The sequence below is a fragment of the Caretta caretta genome, chromosome 23 (genome assembly GCF_965140235.1).
Source record: "Caretta caretta isolate rCarCar2 chromosome 23, rCarCar1.hap1, whole genome shotgun sequence".
In the NCBI taxonomy this organism is placed as follows: Eukaryota; Metazoa; Chordata; order Testudines; family Cheloniidae; genus Caretta; species Caretta caretta.
Genome location: NC_134228.1, coordinates 12,278,062 through 12,297,323, shown reverse-complemented (window position 1 = coordinate 12,297,323; position 19,262 = coordinate 12,278,062). Strand labels below are relative to the sequence as shown.

At 62.8% G+C, this 19,262-nt stretch overlaps 1 protein-coding gene across 2 annotated transcripts in view; it reads right to left on the bottom strand.

The window, feature by feature from the left end:
- Positions 1 to 4,583: 4,583 nt before the first annotated feature.
- SHISA7 (shisa family member 7) overlaps positions 4,584 to 19,262 on the bottom strand; it is a 29,299-nt gene continuing 14,620 nt past the window's right edge. For both annotated transcript variants that reach the window (XM_048832589.2, XM_075122424.1), the window contains exons 3-6: positions 17,775 to 17,929; positions 11,236 to 11,301; positions 10,821 to 10,970; positions 4,584 to 10,397 (exon numbers count right to left, since the gene is read on the bottom strand). In XM_048832589.2, the coding sequence (XP_048688546.1) occupies positions 9,814 to 10,397; positions 10,821 to 10,970; positions 11,236 to 11,301; positions 17,775 to 17,929 (955 nt within the window). In that variant the 3' untranslated portion in view covers positions 4,584 to 9,813. The remainder of the gene's footprint in view (positions 10,398 to 10,820; positions 10,971 to 11,235; positions 11,302 to 17,774; positions 17,930 to 19,262) is intronic.

Genomic DNA, 19,262 nt, shown 5'->3' with positions numbered 1-19,262 from the left:
GGAGAATTAGGGTCACCCTAACGTAAAGGAATGTCTGCACCCCATCTCAGCGAGGCCTGGGGGGCTGACCCCAGAGGGGAGAGGCTGTGTGACCCCTTCCCTGCCCTCCTGAGCTGCCCCAGAGGCTGTGTGTGTGTGTGTCATGAGCCCTGTAGTGCTCCAGGAAGGGAGGGAGATTCCCCGCCAGGGAAGCAGGGAGGAGGCACCCTTGGCAGGCGGTGTGGGGGGCATCTGTGCTCCCTTCTCTGAGAATATTAAGGCCCAAGGCCTGGTATTTGGGGTGCCCTGTAAAACGCCCTCGGGCCCTCCGGCCAGCAGCTCCAGGGCCACGGGGCCTGGCCACGTCCCCTGCTGGGTGGCTCCAACCCGTCGGGCCGGGCCGGCGCAGAACTGCTGCTGTCCTGCACCAGGCAGGGGGCGAGGGGTCCCCATACACCCAGCCCCCACGCCCCGACCCCGAGAGGCCGCGTCCCAGCCCTGGGCGAGGGGTCCCCATACACCCAGCCCCTACGCCTCACCCCAGAGAGGCCGCATCCCAGCGAGGGATCCATGGATACCCAGCTCCCACATCCTGCCCCAGAGGGGGCCAGGTCTTAGTGCCAGGCAAGGGGTCCCCGGATCCCCAGCACCTGTTCCCCATGCCAGAAAGTCCACGTCTCAGCCCTGGGTGGGGTCCCCCTGTATAACCAGCCCCCGCATCCCACCCCAGAGGGGGCACATCCCAGCACCAGGCTAGGGTCCCCCTGTATAACCAGCCCCCGCGTCCCACCCCAGAGGAGGCAGATCCCAGCACCAGGTGAGGGGTCACCGAATACCCAGCTCCCCACCCCATCCCATAGGGGCCATGTCCCAGCGGCAGGCGAGGGGGGTCCCCATGTAACTGGCCTCCGCCCCCCTAGAGGGGCCAAACTGCACACTGTCGTAACAGCTGACAGCAAGGGGAGGACTCAAAACCAGCAGCAGGAAACATCAGTTTATTCAAAATCCCAAAATTACAGCAATTCCCGGGTACTTTATAACAACTTTATTTCTCCTTTAAATACATATGGAGTCACTGGCCTATGGGTTGAGCCCAGAGTCCTTCGAGATTTGCCGCACCCGCTGGCGTGGTCCCCTGATTCATTGAGTCGGTAGTTAATTACTTTGATTATTATTAATTATTAGGGGTTTTTTTTGTTTTGGTTTGGTTTTTTGCTTGTAATTCCGTTTAAATTAACCTGATTTGGTTCTGGCGCCTTTCGAGTTCTGTGCGATCCAGGGGCTGCGCCGTTTTTGTAGCTGGACGGGGCTCCCGCAGGGGTAAGCACGTGAACCCCCATGCCAGGCCGGGGGAGTTCAGAGCCAGAAGGGCGACCCCCGCACTCTGCCTGCCGCACTGGGGTTTGGAAGGCTGCCCCCCGGCTGCCCACTAGGGGGCGTCCTTGTACCTACCTCTGAGACAGCTGGTGCTGCCCACTGCCAGAGATGGGATCAGCCGGGATCAGATACCGGGCTAGATGGGCCCACAGGTCTAATCCGGAGTGGGCTGGCAGGGGGTGGGCTACTGAACTAGATGGGCCCATGCGTCTTATTTGGGGTGGGGGGGCAGAGAGAGGGCAGGGTACAAGGCTAAATGGACCCTTTGCTCACTATGGGGCGCTCTCCCCAGGCAGTTTGTGCAGGCCCCGATACCCCAGTTTGGTGCTAGGTGGTGTCGTGCTGCGGGGAGAATGGTGGGGGCTCAGCAAGGGCCACTGTGCTGACGGGACTGGGGCAGAGGGCGCTGGGCTGCAGGGAAGGGGCGGGGGGCTCAGCAGGGGGCGCTGGGCTGCAGGGAGCAGGGCGGGGGCTCAGCAGGGGGCGCTGGTCTGCAGGGAAGGGGCAGGGGGCTCAGCAGGGGGCGCTGGGCTGCAGGGAGCAGGGCGGGGGCTCAGCAGGGGGCGCTGGGCTGCAGGGAAGGGGCGGGGGGCTCAGCAGGGGGCGCTGGGCTGCAGGGAAGGGGCGGGGGGCTCAGCAGGGGGCGCTGGGCTGCAGGGAAGGGGCGGGGGGCTCAGCAGGGGGCGCTGGGCTGCAGGGAGCAGGGCGGGGGCTCAGCAGGGGGCGCTGGGCTGCAGGGAGCAGGGCGGGGGCTCAGCAGGGGGCACGGGGCTGTGGGGAGCAGGGCGGGGGGGCACTCGGCTGCGGGGTAGGGGAAATGGGTTCCCCGTCCTCAGCAGCTGGTTATCGGGGCCCTTCCACTACCGGGGCAAGTGGAACAACCTGATGCTAAGGCCCCTCCTGTTCCCTTGGGTTTAGTCCTGATTTCCCTGGGTTTGAGCCACAGGAGCCCAACTGATTGGTCACGGGACACTCTCGGCACCTCGCCCATGGTGGGGCTCCCCAGTGGGGATCTCGCACTGCGTGGGATTGGCCACCTGCTGTCTTCCTGGGCCTTTCTCAAAACGGCCTGGTGGGTGAGGAGGAGCCAATGGCCCCTGGGCAAGTAGCGGCTGGCAGCCAAGGAGCCAAGAGCGGCAAGGGAATGAGAACTAGTGAAGACGCAGGGAAGAGTGAGCGATGAAGAGGGAATCGTATGCAAAGCACAACGGACGGGGAACGAGGGGACCTTAACGAGAAATGGTGACAAGAGAAAGAAGAACAGTGAACGGCAAAGAGCGAGCTGCACCGTGAACAGGAAGAGCGAAGAATGAAACACGAGGGCCGAATAGTGAATGAAGAATAGTGAGGGATATCTGAGAGTGCAAACTGCATAGCGGGCAATGAATGGTTAAGAGTGAAACGGTGAGCAGTGAATGGGGAGGGTGAACAATGAATAGCAAATAACGAACAGTGAACGGTGAGGAGTGAATGGGGACAGTGAACAGTGAATAGCAAATAACTAATAGTGAAAGGTGAGCAGTGAACGGGGACAGTGGAAGTGAATAACAAAGTGAACAGAGAGCAGTGAACAGGGAGGAGTGAATAGCAAATGACTATCGAGACACCCATGCTCACCACTAGCACGCTGCCAAGTGCCTAACAGACCGTGAATGGCAGAGGGTGAACGAGCGGTAACAAGCTCAGTGTAGACCCTTGTTTATAGGCCGTTTATACAGCTGTTCCCCTGCGCTCAGAACCCAGGACGCCCCGCCCACACGCACAGCTGGGCACGGACGCTGCGTGCCTCGTTCCGCCGTGCCGGGGGAGCTCCCATGCACTAGGGCCTCCTGAGGAGCGACGAGAGCCCGGTGGCCGCGAAGCGAGGCCTAGGCCGGCTTTGAGGCTGGTCACACCTCGAGCGTGGGAGCCGGGGAGCCAACGCACCCATCCGATCGCACAGAACTTCGTGGGAGGCGCTGCCGTACCTGCCGGCCGGCGAAACAGACGGGCCGGAGTCAACGCCACATGTCGGCCCATCAGGAGTGGGGAGGGCGCCTCGCAAGCCGAGGCTGGGCTTTCCAGTCAGAGCCTATGGCTTAACCCTTAGCGCGTGTGACGCGACTGGTCAAAACAGTCGCGGCTCTAAAAATAGAAGACACCGTTTTATTTTTCATATTAAAAAAAATGCAAAACAAGACACCCGGGGGCTGAAGAACCGGCCCCTCGGCATCATGCCGGGAGTTCTCCAGAACTGGGCCGCGGGACGGAAGAGCGACATATCCCAGCCCCGGAGGGGAGGATGTGCCATGGACTCCCATGGGGAGTGGGTGCTGAGCATTGGGTGGGGGGATCGGCCCAGATGGTGGGTTTTGGTCTCTGCAGGGTGCGGGCCCCCCGGCCCTGAGAGGGGCAGGGAGAGCTGGGTCTCAGGCATGGAGCCAAGGACACACCATACAACACACATTGTGCCCCTGCTGAGCCTCCCCGGATCCCGCCGTGCGCGTGCCAACACACCCAACGCCAACAGCCGGGCACAACCCGGCATGCCCACGCTGGTACCACTCCCACGCCCGCGCACCCCACACACACGTTCTCTTCATACGCAACCCACCCACGCAGCCCCTCCCAACCCCTGCACGTCCCAGAGACCCCTCACCCCTCCGCTGTCCCCCCACACCTCCATCGTCCCTCCACACCTTTCCACTGAACCCCCACATTCCTCACACACTTCACAACAACCCCCACCTCCCCACAACCTCCCACCTTCCGCTGTCCCCCCACGTTCCTCCCACACCTCCGCCGTCCCCCCACATTCCTCCTGCCAACCCCCCACCTCCGTTGTCCCCTCACACCTCCTGCCATCCCCCCCACATTCCTCACACACCTCTGCTGTCCCCCACATTCCTCCTGCCAACCCCCCACTTCTGTCATCCCCCCAGACCTCCCACCATCCCCCAAAACCTCCTGCCATCCCCCCACATTCCTCACACACCTCTGCTGTCCCCCACATTCCTCCTGCCAACCCCCCACTTCTGTCATCCCCCCAGACCTCCCACCATCCCCCAAAACCTCCTGCCATCCCCCCACATTCCTCACACATCTCCGCTGTCCCCCCACATTCCTCCTGCCAATCCCACCACTTCCTACTGAACCTCCCCACCTCTGCCATCCCCCCATTTCTCCCACCAAACTCCCACCTCCCCCCACGCTCCCCTCATACCTCCCACCATGCCCCCACCCCCTACACATACTGCCCCCATCCTCGTGCTCACTCTGGTCTGTACAATCTCTGAGGATGCCATGACCGCCCTCCCGCCCTGCTCCCAGTGACGTGGGGTGACTAGGGATCCCCCCAGCCAGTCCCCCCACATCTCAGCACCTTTCCTCTAACACGGACCCCCACAGGACGGGTTCCAGGTCCCGTCCTGGCCGAATGGCTGTTCATCCCGGGACCCAACCTGCCCCAGGTCAACTATGGCTTATGCTTGGAGGCATGGGACCGAGGCGGAGGACGCATTGACACCCCCCCGCCCTCCCCGACCCAGGAGGGCCACACAAGGGAGGCCCACAGCGGTCTCCCAAACCGGTCCCCTCCCAAACCCATCTTGGGTTTGAGCTGACTGGGAAGATCCAAAATCCCTGGGATTATTTGGGGGGTGGTGGTGGCTCGAGTTGGGGGGCAAAGGGCAGGGTGAATGGGGCCAATGGCTCGGCTCCCTCTGCCCCCCAAAGCCTGGGGTCCCCCCCATCAGGGGAAAGTTTTGCATTGAGATACTTCCAAAAAACAACAACAACAGCAACAAAACCCTGCCCCCCCGACCTGCCCCTCCCAACACGAAAATACCCCTGGGGCAAGGAGGGGAGGAAGAGGAAACATTAGCCCTTGATTCGAGTTCAGCGGAGGAGGGGATGTCTGGGGAGGGGGACGAAGGGGGCTTGGGAAGGAATGGGGGGGTGGAGGGGGTCCCCCACAGATCCCGGGGGCACGACGTAGTGGGGAGGTGGGGGGAATGGCTTGTGCTGCCGTCGCCAGTGTTGTGGGGCAGAAAACCCATGAGCTTCTCCCCCAGACGCTTGGGCCCCTGGGTGCTCTGCCCCAGCCAGGATGAGGGTGCTGCACCCACACCGGGCAGTAGAGGGCAGATTGGGGCCCCTGACGCTATAGCTATTCCTTGTCCCCCAGGGCCCATGGGGGCAGATCGGGGGCATGGCAGGGGTGCCCTGAGTTGTGGCTATTCCCTTTCCCCTGGGGCCCTTTGGGGGCAGCTGTGGGTCAAGGCCGGGGCGTCCTGCGCCACGGCTATTCTCTGCCCTATGGCACCAGTGAAGTCAAGGGGGCAGAGCCCAGCTGACCTCATCCAAAGATCCTGAGAAGGGAGCAGAGGGGCAGAAATCTAGCTGGAGGAGGGGAAGGTTGGAGGCTGGGGCTCCCCGTCCGGAAGGGTAAGCTTATAGCTTTGTCACACCTGGATGACTAGGCAGGGGGATGGGGGGAGAGAAAATCGCCCCTCAAAAGGGGGCCCTAAAAAACCAAATCCTAAACCCCCCCTGCCTGGTATGTCCTGCAGCCTGACCCTTAAAGGGAGCGGCCTCTGAATTCAGAGTGTCCAAAGGGTTAACTGCCGGGGGCAGGGTTGTGTTTTGAAAGGGGGGAGGCAGGGAGGGGAGCATGAGAGATTGGCTAAAAGGACAAGGGGAGTTAAAGGGAATGCTTTTTTCCACATGATGTGGAATGAGCCTGGGGAACTCACCGTGGCAGGGGGTTGTTGAAAACAAGAATTTAGGGTGATTCAAAAGGGGAGAGGACAGGTCCAGCCTGCGTTACGCTGGGGGATAGACTAGGCAATCCCAGCGCTCCCAACAGGCCCCAGACTCTATGGAGAACAGGACTCTCCAGCGGGAACATAATGTGGGAAGGGATATCCAACCGGTCTTAGGGGGCATGGAACCCAGGAGTCCTGACACCTGACCCTCTTCCCCTGCTCTAACCACTAATTCGCTCCCCTCCCCAGGGATAGACCCCAGGAGTCCTGAGTCCCCAAACCTTCTGCTTTAACCACCTTCCCCTGAAGCATCCGGTACTGATCACAGTCAGAGACAGGATGGGCTAGATGGGCCCATTAATCGGCTCCAGTCAATTTCCTCTGTTCCTGTGATTTCCGGATGCCATCAAGGCATTCCCAATCACCTGGCAGCACTGAGCGCCCGCCTCTCTCACAATCAGCCGCTTGAGACGGGCACCCCAAACACTGAAGCACCCCCCGCAAAAATCACAGGAGTCTAAGAACTGACAAGTGGGCAGGCCCATCTAGCCCGGTAACCGGGTCTCCACCAGTGGTCCCTACAGACTTGCTTCAGAGGAAGGGACAAGACATCCCCTGGGGGGCAAATAGACTAACCCACCCAGGGGGTTGGCTTTAAATTATTTCAGCTCTTGATTTATAACCCCAGCTGAAGAGATTGGCGACAGAGGGCCCGGCTGAATTGCCATGAGTCACAGTGACCCCTAGAGAAGCTGATCCTTTGTAGGCACCTAAGCTTTTGGCCACAGTGACATACAGTGGTGGGGAGTTCCACAGGCTAACCGTATGGCAATAAAGCCACTCCTTGTATTGGTGTTTAAGCTACTGCCTAACCGGGTTGCAGAGAGTCCCCTGAGGTCAGGAGCCAATGTGAAGAGAGGGGTTTTATTTAAGGCTGGACGGTCTGTACCAGAAGCCATGCCAAGGCCCTCGGGAGTTTCTAATGCCTTGGGGAAGAATAGGATTGTGTTACACCTGGGCTAAAGAGCTCCAATGGTACGTGGCCTATAAACCACTATCCATGGTACAGCCACGAAGGGGAGAGGGAGCCCTGTGGGCTAGCCTGGGTTCCAGCTGATTTTGATACTTTTAGATGGAGAGCTCTGTGGGGAAGACACAGATAGTATGTATCTGGGCAGTGCCCGGCGCGACGGGGCCCCGATCTCAGTGATTCTTTGTCTGGGCAGTACCCGGTGTGATGGGGCAGCACCTGGCCTGATGCGACTCCGCTCTCAGTGACGATATCTGTGCAGCGCCCAGCGCGGCAGGACCCCATCTCAGCACCTCTGTATCCGTAGCAGCCGGCCATGCCCCGTAGGCATACCGCAGTGCAGAAGAGGAGCATGTTTTGGCGCTGGACGGTCGGGGTCTGAGCGCAGAGGGGGACGAAGGGATGAAAAGGTTTGAGGCTGAGACCCGTCAGAACTCTACTGGGTGATGAGATCGAAGATCCCAGGGCCTAGCAAGCGGCCCGCGAAGAAACGGAAGAGAAATAAAGAAAAAGGCATGATACGAAGACCCAGTTACCCCCCCCCCCCATGGCGTGGGGGTGACCCACGATCTTGGGGAGAGAGGGGCGGGGTTTGAAAGAGCTGAGGCTGTTCAAACTACATTCACGTGTGCTGGAGGGGTGGGGGCTCGTGCTCCCCCGCCCCATGGCAGTGGAGTGGGCTGGAAATCCAAAGAGCCGAAGCACTGGAAGAGAGATACCAGAGAGCACTATATAAAGATATGTACATGGGGTTCAGCGGTGGGATGGGATGGAAGTGGAGGTTTGGCCATACCATGGCCCACCTGATGAGCTCTCAGCCCCGGCCATGAGATCCGGGGAGAGGGGGCCGCTTGCTCCCACCCTGGCGCCAGGGGGCATCTGGCCTGCTGGAGGGGAGCGTTGATGTCATCGGAAGGCACCATGGCGTCCTCATTGAATGGACGGGGCCGGCGGGCATGACATCATGGGACGGGCTGAGTCTCAAAAGCGGCGATAGCATCAAAAAGCGGGCCAGGTCCACAGCTGTGATGTCATAAAAAAGGGGATTGGGTCCACAGCGGTGACATCATCAACAAGTGGACTGGGCCCACAGCACTGACATAATCAAAGATAGACAAAGCCCACAGTGCTGATGTCATCAAAAAAAGGAACCAGGTCCACAGAGTTGACATCACTGAATATCAACAGGGCCGACATTAAAGGTCAACAGACCCTGATGATCTTGACATCATCCATCACCAACAAAGTCCGCAGTGCTGACATAATCAAGGGTTGATGATGGCCTGGCAGTGCTTGATCTCCTCAACTATTGACCAGGCCAACTGCTGTGACATCATCAGTGACAACGCCCAGTGAACAGGCATCGTCAATCTGCGACGGAGCCACTGGACTGATGTCAAAACCAGCAGGCTGACGCCCAGGACACTGGTGTCATCCACGGTCAACGAGGTCCACAGTGTTGAGACCATGAAACGGCGATGATGTCATCAGACGTCAACAAGGCCCACAGCACTCATGTTATCAATCACCGACAAGGTCCACAGTGTTGATGTCATGAGATGGAGACGGTATTGACAGCAGAGGTTGAGAGCCCTCTTGGCATCATCAAAGGTTGACCCACAGTGTTTACATCATCACAGGTTGACGGGCTTGGTGGTACTGACATCATGACACATAGACAAGGGCCACAGTGCAGATGTCATCAAAGATGGCCAGTGCTGACATCATCATCAAAAGTCAACAGGACAGCTGGTCCTGATGGAATCAAATGTTGACACAACCACAGCACTGACGCAATCCTATATGGACAGGCCTGACTGTCCTGACATCATCAACCATCAACAGGGCCCACAGCGCTGATGTCGGTGGACAGGCCAAATGCAATTTGACATCATCGAACGTGGATGGGTCCAACACAATCTTGCCATCATCAAATGTCAGCAAGGCCCATGGTGCTGATGTCATCCAACGGGGACAGGCCCAACACCACTTTGATATCAGATATTGACAGGGCCCATGGTGCTGATGTCACCCAATGTGGATGGGCCCCAGGCAATCCTGACATCAACAAAAGTTGAGAGGGCCCCGAGCACTGATGTCATCAGTCATGGAGAGGCTCAACACAATCTTGACATCAAAAGTCGATAGAGCCCAGGGCACTGACATCATCTAACATGGACGGAGACAAGGCAATCTTGACATTACTCAATCTCAACAGGCTCCAAGGGGCTGACGTCATCCAGCGTGGATGGCTTCAAAGCGACCTTGACATCATCAAAAGTTGACAAAGCCTGTGGCGCTGAGGTCACCCAACACGGACGGGCCCAAGGCAATCTTATCATCATCACAAGTCAAGAGGGCCCACAGCAGTGATGTCACCAGCTGTGGACATCATCTAACATGGACGGAGACAAGGCAACCTCGATGTCACCCAATGTCGACAGGGGCTGACGTCATCCAGCGTGGATGGGTTCAACCTAACCCTGACATCATCAAAAGTTGACAGGACTCATGGCGCTGAGGTCATCAAAGGCGGATGCCACCAAAGCCCGGCAAAGGCCTTGAAGCCCAGCAGGCCGCCCGGTCCAAGAAAGAAGACGGGAAGGACGGGGGGGAGGACGCAGAGGAGGAGGAGGAAGAGAGCTGTGGCCTTGGAAAGTGGAGTCCACCTGAGCCGGGCCCTCACACGGTGACCTCGTTCTTGCTCCCGGTGCGGAGGTGCTGGCTGGGGTGGTGCCCGGGGATGAACTGCAGCTGCTCAATGGTGCTTTGGCGGCGGGAGCCGAAGCCCTGGCGCCGGTTGGCCGTGTGGTTGCTGCCCACCTCCCAGGCAGCTTGGGCCGAGTTGGCGGAGGACGGGTGGGAGTTCATCTTGTGCCCCTGGTGGCGTTCGAGCAGCGGGGTGCCAGCGGCACAGATGTTGGTCTGGGACAGGGCCTTCTGGTGGCCCAGGCGCAGCTCCTGGAAGGGTCCCGTGCCCTGGTGCAGGCGCTCGGGCGAGAGCAGAGGCTCCTGGGAGTGCAGGACCTCGCGGGAGAGCAGCCGCTCGTGGGAGACGACCCGCTCCCGGGGGCCGGTGTAGTCGTAGGGGGAGGGGCGGTAGCCGTCCGAGAGGATGTGCTCCTGGGACATCACCCGCCGCGGGTGCTGGGCCGCCTCCCCGTAGCGCTCGTAGTTCATCTTCATGGCGTGCAGGGGCAGCGTGCCCCGCGTCAGCTCAGCCAGGTGCCGCCGCTTCAGGTACAGCTCATCCATGTCCTTCTCCGCTGGGGGGCGGGGCAAAGGCAGCAGGGGAGGGGGGGGATGGGAGGGGCAAAGGCAGGAGGGACGGGTCAGGGGGATGGGAGATAATGGACAATGTGACCAACTCTCCTTTGCACGTTCACAGGCTCCATGGCCGGACGGGGCCACTGTGAATGAATTCATTTCCCCCGCAGGCTGCCAGTCAGTCCTGGGAACCGATGGCCCCCCCCTAAAGGGGAAAGGCCCTGGGCCCCATTCCCTACCCCCCTGAGCCAGCCTGTCCCTGCTCTGGGGCCACATGGTAGCTGGCGCCCCCTAGAGGGAAAAGGCCTTGGGCCCCATTCTTCCCCAGGCCAGCTCTGGCCCCCGGGGCAAGTCCCCAGGGGTTGGTGGAAGTGGTGGGGTCGGGCTGTGAGCACCCCCCAGTGGCAGGGCCCCTGGCTCACCCAGCCTCTTGAGCGAGGAGTAGCGGCTGAGCTCCGACTTGATGGCCGACTCGTAGGACGGGGGCAGGTGCGAGAGGTTGTGGAAGGAGCGGGAGCAGGTGAGCGAGTTGTACTTCAGGCCCGACGTTGGGGTGTGATGCACTCGCCAGTCTGGGGTGGGCAGAAAGAGATGGGGGAGAAGGGGGAGGGGAAGAGGGAGTGTGGGGAGAGGGGTCAGGAGGGAGCGGGCCAGGGAGAGGGGGTTGGAGGAGGGGTGAAGATAGAGATTAACGAGCCATTTTATCTCCCTCCCCCCTACCCCCCGTTTCCCGGATGGAGGATTCGGATTCCCTGGGGCAGTTCGGGTGAGAAAACGGGGCCCCCTCCCCCGGCCCTGGGGCCCAGAGCTGGGCCGGCCGCCCCCCGCGCCACCTACCCAGCGTGGCGGCGTGGTGCTTCGGGCTGCTCACACTGAGGTGCACGTAGTTGTGGTGCATGTTGTCTGCAAGGCAAAGCCGGGTTAGTCGTCTGGGGGCAAAAAACCCCAAACCCCACCAGCAAAACCCAGCCCCTTAAAGGTAATGTGCGAGGTCAGACACCTCTGGGTCCCCCCAGGGCCGGATTAACCTTTTGTGGGCCCGGCACCAAACGTATTTGTGGGCCCCCGGGGGGGGAAATGGAGCGTGGCGTGGGGACGTCAGCCCCCCGAGCGAGGGGCCGGCCCCCCTCCGCCCAGCCCAGTGCAGGGCACTATTTACAAACCGGCTGCCTGGCCATGTGCTGCCGGCCTGCCCCTTCCCCTCGGGGGGGCGGGCCCATGTCACGCCATACAGCCCCTCCCCGCCCTGCCCAGCACCCCCCAGCTCCCTATGGCCAGAGCCCCCGCCGACCCACTATGCCCAGTACCGCCCCCAGACCCACCCACAAATGCACAGCACCCTGCACAACACCCCCCCTGCCCACCGCCCCACCACAACTGCCCAGCACCCCCCACAGAGCCCCCACTCCCATGTGCCCCAACACACACATCTACCCCACCCCCGCGCAGCCCAGCACCCTCCAGACCCCTTCCCCCACGCCCTGGCTCCCGGCCGCAGTCACCAGCCCTGCTGGGAGGCGACTGTCTGCTGGGCTGAGCCGGCAGCGCAGCCAGGGCTGGTCCCGGGGCCGGGATTCGCTCCGGCCCCTCGGGAGTGGCGCGATCAGCCAGGCCAGGGCCTGCCCCGGCCAGGCTCCCTCAGGACCCACTTGCCTGGAGGGGCCCAGCCAAGCTCCCCACACTGCGCCCCCATCAACTGGCTGAGACTGGCGGGGCTCCTGCCCCAGTCCCGGGTGGCTCAGCGCCGGGGGGACAGGGGGCCCCCCAGGTGGTGGGGAGGAAGCAGAGACTGCCTGGGGCCGGGGGTGCACTGGGGTCCGGCCGGGGGGCAGAGGGGATCTGGCGCCTGGGCCAGGGGGCTGGCGGGGTCCCGGGGCGCAGAGCAAGCGGAGCAGGCCAGGGCCCTTTCTGAGCCTGGGCCCGGCTCCAGGGCACCACTGGCGCCATTGTGAACCCGGGCCCGGGCCCCCTGGTGCTATTTTCCTTCTGGGGACAACAAAAAAAACCCAGCCCCTTAAAGGTAAGGTGCAAGGTCAGAGATTTCTGGGTCCATCTGGTGCTATTTCTGTCTGGGGACAAAAAAAATGTGGCCCCTTAAAGGTAAGGTGCAAGGTCAGACACTTCTGGGTCAGCCTGATGGTATTTTCTGTCTGGGGGACACAAAACTAAACAAAAAAAACCCCTCCAGCCCATTAAAGGTGAGGTTCAAGGTAAGACAGTTCTGGGTCCGCCTCATGATATTTTCTCTCTGGGGACAAAAAAAGTGGCCCCTTAAAGGTAATGTGCAAGGTCAGACACTTCTGGGTCCGCCTGATGGTATTTTCGGTCTGGGGACCAAAAAAAAACAAGCCCAGCCCGTTAAAGGTAAGGTGCAAGGTCAGACACTTCTGGCCCAGGGTCCGCTTGATAGTCTTTTCTGTCTGGTGACAAAAAAAACCTCAGCCCCTTAAATGTAAGGTGCAAGGTCAGACTGCCGGGTCTGACTGATGTTATTTTCTGTCTGGGGACAAACATCCACGCCCCTTGAAGGTAATGTATGAGCTCAGACACCTCTGGGTCCGCCTGATGTATTTTTTGTCTGGGGACAAAGAACCCCCCAAACCCTTAAAGGTAATGTGTGAGGGCAGATACCTCTGGGGTGAGCGGGAATATGGGGGTGCAGGGGAGGGATGGAGGGATCGGGGTAGGGGTGCAAGGGAATAATGGAGGGAGGGATTGGGGCAATGTGGGGTGCAGGGGAGGGATGGATGGAGAAATTAGTGAATATGGGTGTGCAGGGGTGGGGATGGAGGGATGTGGGTGGGGGTGCAGGGGAGGGATGGAGGGAGGGATTTGGGATGTGGGAGTGCAGGGGAGGGATGGATTTGGGATGTGGGGGTGCAGGGGAGGGATGGATGGAGAGATTAGTGAATATGGGTGTGCAGGGGTGGGGATGGAGGGATGTAGGTGGGGGTGCAGGGGAGGGATGGATGGAGGGATCGGGGATGTGGGGGTGCAGGGGAGGGATGGAGGGAGGGATCAGGGGGATGTGGGGGTGCAGGGGAGGGATGGAGGGAGAGATTAGTGAATATGGGTGTGCAGAGGTGGGGATGGAGGGATGTGGGTGGGGGTGCAGGGGAGGGATGGAGGGATCAGGGATGTGGGGGTGCAGGGGAGGGATGGATGGAGGGATCAGGGATGTGGGGGTGCAGGGGAGGGATGGACAGAGGGATCAGGGGGATGTGGGGGTGCAGGGGAGGGATGGATGGAGAGATTAGTGAATATGGGTGTGCAGAGGTGGGGATGGAGGGATGTGGGTGGGGGTGCAGGGGAGGGATGGAGGGATCAGGGATGTGGGGGTGCAGGGGAGGGATGGACAGAGGGATTGGGGGGATGTGGGGGTGCAGGGGAGGGAGGGATGGAGAGATTAGTGAATATGGGTGTGCAGAGGTGGGGATGGAGGGATGTGGGTGGGGGTGCAGGGGAGGGATGGAGGGATCAGGGATGTGGGGGTGCAGGGGAGGGATGGATGGAGGGATTGGGGATGTGGGGGTGCAGGGGAGGGATGGACAGAGGGATTGGGGGGATGTGGGGGTGCAGGGGAATGGATGGATGGAGGGATTGGGAATGTGGGGGTGCAGGGAAGGGATGGACAGAGGGATTGGGGGGATGTGGGGGTGCAGGGGGATGGATGGAGGGATCGGGGATGTGGGGGTGCAGGGGACGAATGGATGGAGGGATCGGGGGATGTGGGGGTGCAGGGGAGGGATGGTTGGAAGGATTGGGGGGATGTGGGTTGCAGGGGAGGGAGGGAGGGATGGATACTCTCTGGAGCAGTGTAATGAAGAAACCTGCCATTCTCCAAACAGCCACTGGGTGTCTCCCTGGGCCCGCCTAAAGCTGCCCAAGTACCAGGGTGCACCCCAGCAGATGCCTGGGTTCTCTCCCCAGCTCTGGGAGGTGAGTGGGGTCTAGTGATTAGAGCAGGGGGGGCTGGGAGCCAGGACTCCTGGGTTCTCTCCTGGCTCGGGGAGGGGAGTGTAGAATGGTAGGGAAGGCTCAGGGCCGGCATTACAGGCAGGGGGCCGCAAATGGGAAATTTGCCCCCCAAAGAATATTCAATGGGCCTCAATTCCTAGGTGCGGGTGATGGGGTCGAGTGCCCTCCAGTGCCCCCAGAACACCCACGTGGTCCCCCACTAATGAGACCCTGGAGCCTACCCTGGAAAATGAATCCACCCCGCATGAACAGGGATCAGTTCTCATCCCCGGGCCTGCGCCGCGCACGGAGCTGCAGCCTCTGAAGTCCCAGCTGCAGGGACCCAGCCCAGATTCTGTAGTAGCTCCCTGCCTCAGTTTCCCCCTCTGCTCAATGGAGACGACAGCCCTGCCTCCCTGGGTGTGTCAGGAGAAGAGCGGGAGGAGCCCAGACGCTATGGTGACAGGCGCTAGAGAAGTAGCTCAGTTCATGATGACCAGGGGTGTCTCCGTCCCCCTCCCGATGGACGGAAATACCCAGCCCCCGTAAAGGCACCGACCATGCCAAGCAGAACGAGGGCCACATCGCTCCCAAATGCAGCCACTTCTGGGGTGCAGCCACTGTGTCATGGCAGCACAAAGTGCCCGCTTGGGCCTGCGAGCGAAGTGGGATCCTGCACCCCACAGGAGGCGATGTGGGGCAGCAGGATAGAGTTAAACTGACAGCCCACACTGACCCCCGCTAGCTAATGTCCTGCTGGCCATGACCCCCAGCTGCTGGGACCCCTCCCTAATCCAACCCCCCCCGACTGCACTCCCCTCTCTCCCCAAGGGGATGGGACCCTTCCCCAATCCGCCCCCCTGACTGCGCTCCCCCAGCAGCTGGGACCCCTCCCCAATCCACCCCCCCTGGCCTACACTTCCCTTGCACACACCCCAGCTGCTGAGACCCCTCCCCAATCCACCCCCCAGCCTGCACTCCCCTGCTGCCCCCCAACTGCTAGGACCCCTCCCCAATCCACCCCCCAGCCTGCACTGCCCTGCTGCCGCCCCGGCTGTTGGGACCCCTCCCCAATCCGCCCCTCCGGCCTGCACTCCTCTGCCGCCCCCCACAGCTTCTGCGACCCCTCCCCAATCCACCCCCCCAGCCTACACTCCCTTCACCACCCCAGCTGCTGGGACCCCACCCCAATCCACCCTCTGTCCTGCACGCCCCTCGCCACCCCAGCTGCTGGGACCCCACCCCAATCCACCCTCTGTCCTGCACGCCCCTCGCCACCCCAGCTGCTGGGACCCCTCCCCAGTCCACCCTCAGTCCTGCACTCCACTGCTGCCCCCCCAGCTGCTGGGACCCCTCCCCAGTCCACCCTCAGTCCTGCACTCCACTGCTGCCCCCCCAGCTGCTGGGACCCCTCTCCAATTTCTCTGCTTCCCCCACCCCCTGCTTTAGATCCCCTCCCCCAAGACCTCGTAATCCCCCTTTAACAGAACATGCCTCAAGGAGGTTTTCGGATCCCCTGGGGGGGGGAATGACTCAGCCACTGCACCCCCCCCAGCCCTGCCATGAATGCTCAGCCACAGACACCCCACGACAGCTAGCACTGGTTGCCATAGCAAACCGCGATCTCCCATCATACCCTGCGCCATAATGCCTGGGCCCAGAAATCACCGGCTCCAAAGTACCATTGCCCAAAGATTTGCCGGGGGGTGGGGGTGGGGGGCAGGGAATGGGGCCCGGGGCCTTTCCCCTCCAGGGGACGCCGATCCCAAACAAGCCAGGCGCAGGCCTGTTTAACAGCCCCGGGTGCGACATGAGTTTGTTCAGTCTCAGCAAGCTGCCCCCCGGGGGGCCTGGCGGAGGGAAGAGGGCGGGCTGACCAATCCATGGACAATGCGCCCCCCTTTCCCCACAGGGGGGCTCCATCGGGAAAGGGGGCCTCTTGGTGATGGGGGAAGGTTGAGTGTCGGGGAGGGGCTGAACTGACTCTGGAGCTGACTAATCCACCCCTCCCTTGTCATCCCCAGATCTAACCCCCTAATGCTGGCCCTATGATACCGGGCCCCATGGCCTCCCCTGCCAGTAAGCCCCTGACCCCCACCCCTCTCCCTGCCCTGTGGATCAGCCCCATGGGTCCATCTGCCCTGATACCCAGCTTCCCAGTGGGGTGCTCAGACAAACACCCCCCTGCCCCCCTGCCCAGCTGGGAGATGATCGTGGGGCACAGGCTGGTGGGGTGACGATGACAGCCATGCAGCCAAGCATATCCCACCCCCCCCCAGCTCCTGGTTTCACCCCTTGGCATGGCCAGTGTTCCCCGTGGGAGGCAGGAGGGCAGGGGATGCACTCCGTGGGTTAACAGCCTGTGGGGCATGGGATGCGCCAGGGTGAGTGCTAGCCCCCCCCACCCCCCGCCCAGGATGTCCTAGCCCCTGGCACAGACCCCCCCCGACCCAACTCAGCTCAGTGTCCTTGGGGGAGAAACTGCTGGTTGTGGAGCAGCCGGGGCGCAAGAGAGGGGTGGGCAGCGATATGGGGGATACCCCAGACACACACCCAGTGCACGCCCCTAATGCGGGCACACACACAGTACATCCGGCCATGGGGAGACAGCGCCCAGCCCCCTCCCTGCAGCCCAGCCCCCCCTGCTGAGCCCCCTACCCTGCTCCCCGCAGCACAGCGCCCCCCGCTGAGCCCCCGCCCCACCCCCTGCAACCCCTGCCCCCCCACCAAGATCCCCACCCCACTCCCTGCAGCCCAGCGCCCCCCACCAAGCCTCTGCCCCGCTCCCCACAGCCCAGCGCCCCCCCACCAAGCCCCCCGCTCCCCGCAGCCCAGTGCCCCCCATCAAGCCCCCCGCCCCGCTCCCTGCAGCCCAGTGCCCCCCACCAACAAAGCCCCCCACCCCGCTTCCTGCAGCCCAGTGCCCCCCCACCAAGCCCCCCGCCCCCTGCAGCCCAGTGCCCCCCGCCGAGCCCCTGTCACGCTTCCTGCAGCCCAGTGCCCCCCCACCAGGCCCCCCGCCCCCTGCAGCCCAGTGCCCCCCGCCGAGCCCCCCGCCCCGCTCCCTGCAGCCCAGTGCCCCCCACTGAGCCCCCTGCCACGCTTCCTGCAGCCCAGTGCCCCCCCCACCAAGCCCCCGCCCCCTGCAGCCCAGTGCCCCCCGCCGAGCCCCTGCCCCACTCCCCAGTGCCCCCCACCAACAAAGCCCCCCGCCCCGCTCCCCGCAGCCCAGCGCCCCCCACCGAGACCCCCGCCCCGCTCCCCGCAGCCCAGCGCCCCCCGCCGAGCCCCCCGCCCCGCTCCCCGCAGTCCAGTGCCCCCCGCCGAGCCCCTGCCCCGCTCCCCGCAGCCCAGCGCCCCCCGCCGAGCCCCCCGCCCCACTCCCCGCGGCGCAGGGCCCCGAGTGCCGCTGTACCGACCGTGGTTGCTCTGGCAGGGCTTGATGGGGTTGTAGAGGTTCTTCGGGGGCCGGGCCGGGCCGTTGTCCTGGGACGCTGAGGTGAGGGCGGTGCTGTTGCTGCGCTCGGCGCGGGAGCTGGTCCCAGCCTGGTGCCGGAGAATGTCGACAAGAGCCCTGGGCGGGGGGGGGGGGGGGCAGCGCCCGTCAGACACCCACAGGTAACCCGCCCCCCCCCCGCCGGGGCACGGTCCCTGGGGCTGCCCTGGCCTGCGCCGCCGGCCTCACCACTAGGGGGCTCTGGGCCCAGACAGACCCTGGGGCTGCCCCACCCGGCCTCGCCACTAGGTGCTCCCCCACTGTCCTGCCGGCCCCCCTTCCCACTGCCATGCCCCACACCCAGCCCCACTCCCGTGCCCCCTCCCTTCTCGCCCCCAACTCCCCACACCTCTCCCCCCAGCTGCACCCCTCCCTCTGGCCTCCACCTCTCCCCTTGACCCCCGATCCCTTCCCCTCTCCTCCTCTCTCCCAACCAGGGCCCCCTCCCCCTGGCTCCCAACTCCCCCCTGCTTCCGCCCTCCCCCCACCCCAAACTCCCCCTGCCTCTCCACTCCCCCCTTCCCCATGAACCCCAGACACTCCCCTCCCCCCTTTCCCCATGGCCCCCGACACTCCCTTCCCCCGGCCTCCAATTCCCCCTGCCTCTCCCCTCCCCTCCCGCGTGAACCCCTGATACTCACATCCCCCCATGACCTCTGATACTCCCCTCCCCCCCCATCACCATGGCCGCCTGACACTCCCCTCCCCGATCCTCTCCCTTCTCCCAGTCATGGCCCCCTCCCCCGGGCCCCAATTCCCCCTGCCTCTCCCCTCCCCTTCCTCATTGCCCCCAAACTCCCCTCCTCTCCCCTCCCCCCTTTCCCCATGGCCCCCGACACTCCCTTCCCCCGGCCTCCAATTCCCCCTGCCTCTCCCCTCCCCTCCCGCGTGAACCCCTGATACTCACATCCCCCCATGACCTCTGATACTCCCCTCCCCCCCTACCACCATGGCCGCCTGACACTCCCCTCCCCGACCCACTCCCTTCTCCCAGTCATAGCCCCCTCCCCCAGGCCCCAATTCCCCCTGCCTCTCCCCTCCCCCATGAACTCAGACACTCTCCTCCCCTCCCCCATGAACCCCTGATACTCCCATCCCCGCATGACCTCTGATACTCCCCTCCCCCCCTTCCCCATGGCCGCCTGACACTCCCCGCCCCGACCCCCTCCCTTCTTCCAATCATGGCTCCTACCCGGGGCCCCAACTCCCCCTCCTCTCCCCTCCCCCTTTCCCCATGGCCCCTGACTCTCCCCTCCCCTCTCCCCCTTCCTCATGGTGCCCCAAGTCCCCCTGCCTCTCCCCTCCCCTCTTTCCCCGTGGCCCCCGACTCCCCTCTCCCCCTTCCTCATGGCCCCCCAACTCCCCCTCCTCTCCCCTCCCCCTTTCCCCGTGGCCCCAGACTCTCCCCTCC